The sequence below is a fragment of the Lathamus discolor genome, chromosome 2 (genome assembly GCF_037157495.1).
Source record: "Lathamus discolor isolate bLatDis1 chromosome 2, bLatDis1.hap1, whole genome shotgun sequence".
NCBI classification, from domain to species: Eukaryota; Metazoa; Chordata; class Aves; order Psittaciformes; family Psittacidae; genus Lathamus; species Lathamus discolor.
Window position 1 is genome coordinate 38,556,488 of NC_088885.1, and position 10,998 is coordinate 38,567,485.

Sequence of the window (10,998 nt, forward strand, 5' to 3'; positions counted from 1 at the left end):
AAGAATCAAGAAATATCTGTGTATTACTCAGAGCAGACTGACACTTGACTTGCCTTTTTCTACAGAATGCTGACACATTTTGCTTTCAGTTTCAAAAAGGGACTCTGCAAAAGCATCATGTACACACACAGAGGAGCTGCTCGCAGACGCAGTGTCCCAAGGAATGCTCTAAGCAATGAAAGGTCTCTCCCTGGAGTTCATTAGCTCACCGGGAAGTTAAAATTGAAGTATTTAGTAAGGACTATTTAGTATTTCTTTCTCCCACTTCACTAAACATCTCAGTGAACAGAGCTGCAACATTTTTGCTTAGGAACAGAAAGATACACAGATGAACCACACATAGTGTCACTCTTGAAAATAGAAAATACTCCTTTAACAGTACATACTGTAGTAACTGCACTTTAGTGTGCTATAACTACCTTGTAAATGGCTGACATGGAGGACTCATCAAAATCATATCAAAGCATAATCTGTCAAATTCTTTCAGTGTTATGCCCTGAATAAGGAAAAAAATAGAAGAATGTTGAGTGCTGTAAAGCACATGAAACTCTCAAGTCATCTTTCAGAAGAAACTACTCCTCTTACTCCCATTATATGCTTCATCAGCAAAAAACTACCTCATCTCCCATTTGACCTAATAATATATATCTTTTTTACCTTGGCAAGTCATACAATACAAATATGCATTAACTGCTTTGAATATGAACCAAAACCACTAAGTGTGTTAGCATCTATACGTAAACTTGAGGTTTTTATAAACCCATTCTTTCAGAAGAGGTGTACAGTGATTCTTTCAGTAGATCACACTGAAATACTGACTAGTTATGTCTCCCCATCCCTCCTCCAAATATATATCATTCTTCAGATATGAAGCCTTTGTACATCAAAACCAGTATTAATATATTCAAAACAGGTAAAAAAAAAAAAAAGTTACATCTTCTCAAAAGACAAAATATCTGAACAGGAAAGAATCTCAAGTGTTAAACATCATCATTTTTACAGGTCCAAACTGTGGGGTTTTAACTCTTAGGAGCTCACTACCCATGTATCCTGTAAAGTTTACTCCATTCTAGTTTTTATCCAGTAAAAATCCCTCAAAGATACTACGTGGCTGAAACCTCTACTCTTAAGAAGTATGTCTGTTCAGAGAAGAAAGGCCTGTGGCATGAATTAATTACACAGTTAGAAGTTTCTCTCGACTAAATTTTAACCAGCACTAGAAGGACAACATATTAAGGGGCCAAGGACAGAAGGATAATGACCAAACAACTATGAGCTGGACAGAGAAATCACTGCCTTATATATTTTGAGGTGTATTTACACAGCAAATGTAACATAACTGCCCACAAAGTAAAGCTGCCTTTTTTTGTTTTTTTCAAATAAATTTAAAGATCTTATTGACTGTAATTTGTGCTTATGTACTGTAAGAAGACATGGTCAAGCATTCTTCTTTCCCCATATAAAACTAAACTGTCTTTTACAGTGTTATTACTGAGTGCTGAATAAGCATTTAACCTTTAGCCACCTATTTAAGTATTACATAAGCTGGTGTCTTAAATATCTTTCTCACGTTGTAAAACTCAAAGAAGATCAAGAAGCATAAAATAATTTCTAACTAAACCCAGGGAAAAACACTATGCCTAACTCGCTCCTCATCTATTAAAACTGAATCCAATTTTACCTGCAGTCTTCTTCAAATAATCTGGACAAGGGACAGAACTCCTAAAACATTTGATCTATTGAGCCTACAAAAAAATGCAAGACTGTCCCATCCCGTGTATTTTCTTGTGTTTCACTGAGCTCAACTATAACTACAAAACAAATCCATGCCTCCAAGTAATTTTATTAAATTCTTTCAAAATACATGAAAATATTTTCTTTGAATCTAAAAGTATGATTTTTGTCATTCCTGTATTGGTGATAGACATTCCTCTTGATATTCACATACACTTCCTTAACACAGCAGTCAAGACTTTCAGGAAAAGACTGCAGTGTGAGTATCTCTCTAACTCTGACAAAGAACCATGGCACAAGAAATCAAAGTTATTGTAAAACGGATATATTCATAACAACAAAAACTAAATACTTATGTTTCTCTTATTACTGATAAGAACAAGGATGAGAACTTACTACTACAAACGCCAGACTAGAGTAAAAAGCACATTCACCACTCACCTCAATTGTCTTTGCCCATAATGGCGTACTGGGAAAGTTGTACTTATAAACTTCATTGGCAAGAGTGTTCACGTCAACAGCAGCAACAACTTCTGCAGATGCACAGCTTTCTAAAATTAAAAAAAGAACTTGAAAACTGCAGCCCCTTTTTGCTAATCTTGGAAAAACACGTTTGTTCAGCTGCATTGCAGCTATGCTCAAAAATAAAAGGGAAGTTACATGGCCAAACTCTGCTGTGCTGCCTTTAATTATATGGCAAATACTTCCTTATATATCCAAAAACAGGAGCTAACTGTGCCCTTTATAATTTCTAGATACAGCCATATATAAACCCCAAATAGGGTGCATCTTTACAACTTTCCCTTCTCCACCCAGTTGGTCTCTGTGGCCATCAAGATCCTCAGCTATAGGAATACAGTCAAACTGCCGAGCCCCTCTGTCACTGCCTGAAGCTCTCCAGCCACTGACAACTTGTAGAAACTAAATGTGTTATTTCAGCAGTATTCTACTTCTCACTGTGAAAAAAAATGGCATCAATAAATACGTCCGAAGTACATCTACTCTTGCAATACAACTAAGAAGTTGCCTGAAATCAACTGTGCTTATGCTCCAGTAAAATCTCAGGCCTTGAACACAACTGCTGCCTCCTTTGAGTTCAAGGTAGTCAAAACACCAAATTCCTTGAAGGGCATTTGGCAGCTCCTCTTCTCTAGGTATCAAAGGAAGTACATCTGGAAACTTAGAGGCATAATTGAAAAGAAGAGAACACAGGGTAACAAATCTACTGATAGATAAAATCCTGAAAGAAAAATACACTAAAAAGAATGTAAACAAGTAATGGTTAATTTATAGAGTAACAGAACAATAGTTTCTGCAGAAGCTAAAGACATAAAAACAACAGTGTTTAATCCAGTGCTTATCATGTGGTTAGTAGTAATAAATAGTGTGACAATACCTTCACTGAGGCTTTTTATCCAGGAAGATAGGCTGTGTTCACTGTTACAGCCACAGGCAGAAAACAGTGACTATACTTCCTGATACACAAGACCAGTTTCAACCACCAGGAAACTTAGATTATGGTCATATTACAAAGCCACAGATGAAACTCAGGCAATTCAATAAATTATGTTTGAAAACCAAAAGAAACAAGGCAAATAGCCATATGCCTTTGAGAAGTCTCACAACATGCTCAAGTAACACATTAACAAATGAACTCATGAGACATCTTATGAATTGCTGCTATTCACCTAATTATTTACAGTTTCAGAGGATGAAAAAACAACTGTGATGTCGCTAGTGGATTTAATTTTGAGTGATACAGTTATCACCCATCTACTATCTTTCAGGTTTTCAAGGCCATCTTATTCAAACCAAGATGAAAGAAATCTGGTTATTGGTAAGATTGTAGCACACATTTTAACAAAGACCAGCCTGGTTCTCCTGAGCTTACTTGATGCAATAGAGGACAAAAACAGTAAGAGTTTCACAAGAAAAAGACTTACAGATGACCGGCTACTCAACAGGGTCAACATACAAATCATTATTTGCATTTACTGTCTTGACTTTTAACCATAAATTGTAACTGAAGTATTAAACACAGGTGTATCCATGAGGACAAGAATGACACCTGAGATTACAGAACAGGTATATTAACACTGACACCTAGCGTGAAGAGAATGTCCCTTAGCAGGCTGACTGTCTCAATTTACAAGCATATTCAAGAGCCAACACCTTTATCTTCCTAAAACAAAGCTGTAGCACCTAATAGGAACAAACTTCACATACTGTTTAAGAGACTACTTTTCTCATCTATTCTTTCAGCTCCTAAAACATGTAGTCCTGACAAGTTGATCCTTACTATGTGTTCCAGGCATTCCAAAAATAAAAACAAAAATAAAGAACCTGAAATTATTATGTAAAATAACACACAGTTTAAAAATAACAATTGGAAAGGCAGGCAGTGTACTTTCTCTCACAACTCAAGGCTCAGATGCTCATTCTTTTTACTAACATCAATCCAATCTCTCCCTGCATACAAACAACAAAAGAAAGAAGCACTGGGGATTTGCATCAAGGGATTTCACAGGCCTCAATGCCTGGAAATACTGAAAGCGAGCATGTAGCTAACAGCCATTTATTGAATCCCTTGCAATACAATGCTCAGTCTAAACCACAGATGTTAACCAGCATGTAAAAGGAACAGGAACTTTTCCTGAACTATTCCATCCAACATGTTCTCCTCCCAATTCAAAGATCTGATAACTTTTTCAAAGGGTTTCACTCAAAAACTGTGGCTCACTTGGGAGTTCCTGTCACAGAACAGACTCCCTCTAACAGCTGATTAAGCTTATTTGTGCGGAAATACCCTAGAAACGCACGAAGGAGCTCGAGCAGACAAGCAGATCTCACACATCCAACCTAACAAAGAAAAGCTTGTGTAAATTTCAAACAGTGTTAAAATGAAACATTTTTAAAGAACTCCTCCCCCTGAAATTTACATAACTTATCAGTCAAACTGTGATATTTGATTTTGCTCAAGCAATTATCTCTATCACTTGAAAATGACTGTAGGAATGTATCATTTAAAAAGACTAAAAAACAACAGAATCAAGACCATATTTAACTATCTCCACTGACAAAAGGAACAAAAGCAGCTAATAAATATGAAAATGCCCCTGAACTGCTGACTTAGTGAGGTTAAACCAATTCCCCAAAATACACAGCAGAAGAAACAGACACCGCTCTGGAGACTTTTTTTTGTTTGTTTGTTTGTTTCCTCAGAAAGACTATGTCAATTTTTCAAAACAAAGCCTCTTAAGAGAATTAAAACTCTGCACTAGGTTAACTGTGTTTAATTAAATTAAACAATATTATGCAGACTAAGAAAAAACTAACACACATTTTTCTAAGTGAAACTAAGTAGCTGCTGGGATACTTGATTTACAGTATTCCTCAACACCACCAAGACTTCACATTTCTGAATGAGATGTTGTAGCTCAAACAGAAGCTACAGACATGATGGGGAAGTTACTGAGAGAGGTGTTAGGACTTATTTTTAGGCAGACTAAATTGTAGTAACCTCTCTTGGCTGAAAGCAGGTGAACTCAAATTTGTAGCTCCTATTAACATAGTATGATTCTCCACTTGAGGCTTAAAACCACACAGAATCCACACAGAAGAAACTCTTTTACTGTTATTTAAATTGCCTAAAGAGGCAGCAATCAAACTTTGGGTCCCAATTCTCTATTTCATTGCACACACAATGCTTATGAGCCATTTCAGCTATGTAGCAGTCACTCAAGTGAAAGGGATGCTGCTGTAATGATTGTAAGGTGTGGCATTTGAAACAAAGGAAAACAGGATACATCCGTTAGCTTTCTGATTTGGAAAAAAAACAAACCCAACAGGTCTCATCTTTAAATGCCAAAAATAAAATGTCTTTTTCCACTTCAGAATCAATTCCTTTACTATGAGGTTCTGGCAGACCTTAAAATTATCATAAATCTGTTTATATTCACCATTGTACTTTTGTAATAGAATCATCAATGTCAACAGAGCACACGAAACACAGTGTTGCACCAAGGGCACAGCCTGGCAGATCTCAGCATAATTGGAAAATCAGAATCTTTTCTATCAAGCATATGGAAACAGATGGTAAAGGGAAGATTAGTCACGTTTTGTTAGTCCTATTTCCTTTTAAAACAGAGCAAAGATTTTATTTCTGAGTTGTCAGCTCTAACATGAAATGATTAGGCTGAACTGCCCATGGCTACAGCAAACACAACTATCATTGACAGTTGCTTCCTGCAGGATACTTAGCAACTTTTTTCACTGATTTATTTGTACAGAATTTGTTCATGGTCAGCTATATAAATGACATAAACTTACATGTCAGCACAACTGGCACCATCCTATATTAAAGGTGTCTGTATTTTAGACAACAATTACAGCAAAATGAGTTTAGGTGTAAAAACCTGCTCAAAACAGCCATATCTTTGTTTTGCATTGCACCGAATGCCAAAGCCTCTTGACAGTTTCGTCTCTGCCTCTCCTCCTAAGATAGTTACGCTCTGTGTAATTTCAAACACCAGTTTATTATGCTATGCAATCCATAGAGATAATGAAATAAAATCAATAAATACAGATGACAGAGTACAAGAGACCCAAATTCTTACTCTGTAAAACTGAAACACAACAACTGCAGAGGAAAAATGCCACCAACTTCATCGCTGTAAAATTACAGTATTTTTTAGAAGATGTCCTTTCATGTTTTATGCACAGAGACATTTTTCAGTGACCTGGCAGATTACAAATGCTTGCGGCAAAGACCTGGAACCCACTTTTCATGGGAATACTGCCTAAATTAATAAACCAGTTTAAGTTTGTTTTGGTTGGGAATGAGGCTGTTTGTTTCACAGAAAGTTGCTAAGGAAATGAATTTGTAGCCATAGGCTTTGTAAAACTAAACCACTATACTTCATTGCAGAAACTCGGCACTTGATATATAAAGAATACATTCACACACATATACATATAAAGTATGGTATGTTTAGACATATATGATCTAAACTTCAACCTTTATATTCTCACAAACTTTAGGGCACAGGGTGGGAAGAAGGAAGAAATGCACTCCCATCTGCTTCAGTCTTTCAAGAGTGTGAATATGAACAGACCAGCTGACTTCTGATCTTAATCAAGATCAACTTTCTAAATTATATCTTTTAAAATATCTAAAATTCAAAATTCTGCATATCTTGAATTATCTACAACTCAAATATCAACACAGAGCTAGACTATGCCCAAGTTTTGTCTTCTTCACTTCTGAACTGAAGCCTAATTCAAGAACAGCCTTCTTTTCCCTGTCAAACAGGGCCTGATTCAACTATGTACTAGTAACTTCTATGCACTGTTACTAAACAAGTACTTAGAGTAAAAGCTTCCATGAATTTATTAAAATTTAATTATTTCCTACTGCAGGCAAGGACAATCTCGAAAACCAATTGCCTACTACTTGGTGACAAATGCATTCTACTGTAATGACAGCTGCCAAAACAATGAACATCCCCATTCTGCAAGTGTAAGTACACATCCTGTCCTAAATTAAGTTTATGAAAGATCACAGCCAAAAAGGGCTTCCAGGTAGAAAATACAGTGTCAGATTTCCTCAAAAACGCCTATTTGCCAAATGAAAACACTGCCAGTTTCATAGAGAAGTAGAAGGTTGGACTAGCTCTGTTAAATACAACTGGCCACAAAAATGGCTATATGACACAGCCAGGAACCAAAACTGAGCCAGAACTTGACAAAGCTGCAGAATGCCTTTTGTAGAACAAGTAGCTTTCCTGGAGTGCTTCCACTTAAGTATTCCATGCTCTCTCTTTTCTACATGTTCCTATTTTTCTTGGCTATATAGATTCACTAAAAACCATACCAGGAAAACAAAGTATTATACATAATCTTCATCTCTCATGTACCTGCTTTATGAAAGCACTGGCAAAATAGAAGGTTTTCTTTCAAGCTTCCTACTTATATGGGGAAAACAAAACAAAGAAAGCCTTCTAATATTTCCATACTTGATTTTAATGGAAGGTGCCAAATAATCTGCCATTTGCTAAATTATATAAAAACCCCCATTTTTTTAGACATTTCCAAACATCATGGTTTCACATCCACATATAGGCCAAAAACATATAAGAAACCCTATTATTAAAGTAGTTACAAAGGAACATTGACTTTTTTCTGTCCCATTTCCACATAAAAGCAAACACTTAAACCCCCATGACTTCACTCTGTCTGTTTAGAAACTGTGTAAGAAAACTGAATCCAGATGTCTATGAGACTTAAAAAGTGAAAACAGCAGAAAGGATCAAAATGCCTGACTAGATCAGCATTACTGAATGCAATACAATTTATCAAAACCAGTTTTGTATGAAGACTTGTCATTAAATGCTTAACTTGGTGCAAACTGCATGGAATCCTTTTTATTCAAATGGCCTGATTATTAGTTTCAACAACACCCAAACCAAGATTTTTGTCTAGAAGTGTATGGTTTGGAATTTTTTCCAAGATAAGACAATGCCTATGGGCCGAGTTCTCATATGCTTCCCAGAAAAATAAGCTCCCAGATTTGAAAATAAGTTATACTAACTGTAATGTAAATAGCATTGTATCTACCCACTTTGCAAATTTCAATTAGTATTTAACCATTTAGTACTATCTAGGATCATTTACACAAATAACAACTTGTCTCTTCTTATACACCATCCCTTCATCTGCTTCGGCTGGTGCTACTACAAAAGAATCTTAGTCGCACTATTCATATCTATTGTAATTTCTGCAGTCAAAAGTAAGCCCTGAAGAACAGAAATTACAACATGCACTAACACTGATGCAGTTGTGTCCAGCAAGCTCAGAAACAGTACGCTTGGAAATAAATGTACCATTTCAGGAAATAATACAAGGGTTCTGGTTAATTCCCTCACCCTACAAACTGCACAAAAGGTGATATATGATCTCTAGCCTTCATGTGCACAGTAACTATACACTGGAACATCACTCAATCAATCTGTCTTTTAGATACAAGTCTACAGTATCTAATAATCGTCTAAGGCTGCATTCTCAATAGTCCTATCCTTACAAGTATCTGTTGTGTTGCAAATGACACCGGCTTAAGTGGTCATACACATGGTATCACATCTGACATTACAATTTGCTAGCTATTGCAGCACATTATCAAACATCTATTATGACATTAGGAACATAGCTAGATAATATTCAGTGAAGAGTTGCCACATACATCCCCACACATGTCCTGTTTGGCCAGGCCAAACAGTCAAGTGAAGGACCAAGGTGTAGGCTAAGGTTCTGGAACCAGTCTACTTTCTACAAAAACATGGAAATTGCCAATAAAACACATAGTTCCCCATCACTTCATAAACAAGACTACTAGAAAAGCAGAGTATTACCATTACAGCTATATATAGTAGATATAACACCCTCTTCTCATTCCACAAAAACTCCAAAATCTGTAGTTCCACACAAAGGTAAAGTTTGCTCTCAATATTCTGTCTCTGCAAATAAGGAAAATGCATCCTTACAACAGGTGATTAGGATTATTTATAATAACAATGCTGGTACCTATTTTGGTATGTTGTGTATATTTATATACTATAAATACATAAAACATATACACACACTCAAGCAAAAAACTGATAGTAGAAAAAATGCTTCACTGCCAATTGTATGTTTTAAGTAAATAAGCAATGCTAAACAGATTCTACTCTGTAAGCATAACCTTCTAATATTACACAGCTCCCTGGAAAAAAATAACAAAATAAGGTGAGTTTTCACCTGACGTTTTTATGTCAAAGCTGTCTTTTGTAGAGTCTAATAGAAGGGCTGCTAATGCTTATGAAAGCTGAAGTATTTGAAGGACTGTACTTAAGAGTTAAAATTATTGTGGTGATTCTCGTAGATTATACAAATGTGTGTTGAAACCTGGACTTCAAAGTAGCAAGGCCCAGGGTACTTCACAAAGGAAATCAATAGCCCTGGCTCAATTTTTTATATGAAGAAGCCAGGTCACGGAGAGGCTACAGGACTTGCTGAAGGTTATCCAAGCCATGCTTTTAGCAGCTCAGAAAACTGAGCTCCAGGGTTCCTTGTACCAGATCAAACACTCACCTGGCCACACAGTCTAGCATGAACTCTCTATACCAGTTCAAACTCCATATTCAGTTTCCCAATTTAGAGAATGTTATACCAACCTCATGTGGCCAGGCTCACACTGGATGACGTATCAGCTGTTTACTTAACAAAACATCATGAAAACCAGGTCCATGTGCATGCATGTCTACAGGATACCCTGGTTAATTTGATTACCATCCTCTGTATCTCCGTAATGCTAACCCTATTTGCAGGAGGAGTGCGCCAGTGTTGAGACAGAGCATGCAGTAATGAACACAAAACCACACTCTTTCCCAGGAGCAGCTGCATCCCCGATTTCCATCCCAGTACGCTAAATACCTAAGGCCACCCAGCAGGCTACGAATGTTTTTAGGCACTGCTCAGTTTACAGCGACAGACCCCCTAGCACAAACATATCACTAGCGAAAACCCAGTTACACACCCCCCTTACAACTGGCCTCCACACAGCCCCCGGCACCAACCCTACTGCCACCAGGTCAGCTCCCTGCCCCTGCAATGAGAGCTTGTGCCTCCGGGCCCTAGGCCAGCCTCCCGTCCTAAAGCTTCCTTCCGCAGGGTGCTTGTGCAAGACAGCTGGGGAGAAGCGACACGCTGGGCTGGGGAAGGGCCTGCGGCCGGAGAGGGACCTTCTTAACCCACCCCCATGGAGAAGAGCGCGCCCTCCAAAGCCTCGCCTCGGGGGGTGGACCCCACTGAAAAGATGGCGCCGCGGCGGCGGGGGCGCACGGCAGGGCTGCACGGGAGGGCTGCGGAGGCTGACGCGCCGGCGGCGGGCGTTCGCCGGTACCTTTCAAGGCCTGATGCATCCCCCCGATGCCACTGTAGAGCTCCAGCACCCGCAGCGGCGCCATTCTCCGGCAGCCGGCGCCCGGCCTGGCCCTCCCCGCGGCCTCCCGAAGCGCCGCCCGCCCGTTCCGCTGCTCTTTCGTTCCCCCCTGTCTGCCCGTCTTTCTCAGGGCCGACAGCATGCAGCCGCTGTGTCGCCCCGGAGCAGCGGCTTAACTCGCCTTTGCTAATTGCTCGCTAAACGCCATAGTGGGTTTAGGCCCGGAGATCGGAGCCACCCCCTGGTTTAGATGGCTTTGATGCCCGCTGAGGTGTCCGTGGGGCTGGTGC

General features: G+C 38.6%; 1 protein-coding gene across 11 annotated transcripts in view; it reads right to left on the reverse strand.

Annotated features, from left to right (window-relative positions):
* TRDMT1 (tRNA aspartic acid methyltransferase 1) overlaps positions 1 to 10,781 on the reverse strand; it is a 29,266-nt gene extending 18,485 nt beyond the window's left edge. For 3 of the 11 annotated variants that reach the window (XR_010609919.1, XR_010609920.1, XR_010609921.1), the window contains exons 1-3: positions 10,670 to 10,781; positions 2,176 to 2,285; positions 420 to 496 (exon numbers count right to left, since the gene is read on the reverse strand). Coding sequence is in view for 6 of the 11 variants with exons in the window: in XM_065666497.1 (XP_065522569.1) it covers positions 420 to 496; positions 2,176 to 2,285; positions 10,670 to 10,733 (251 nt within the window). In the remaining 5 variants the exon portion in view is untranslated. Of the gene's footprint in view, positions 1 to 419; positions 497 to 2,175; positions 2,286 to 2,394; positions 2,733 to 3,130; positions 3,192 to 9,140; positions 9,161 to 9,941; positions 9,962 to 10,669 lie in introns of those variants that run through there. The other 8 variants (XR_010609922.1, XR_010609923.1, XM_065666497.1 and 5 more) reach the window with 7 other exon arrangements.
* Between the last annotated feature and the right edge of the window lie 217 nt (positions 10,782 to 10,998).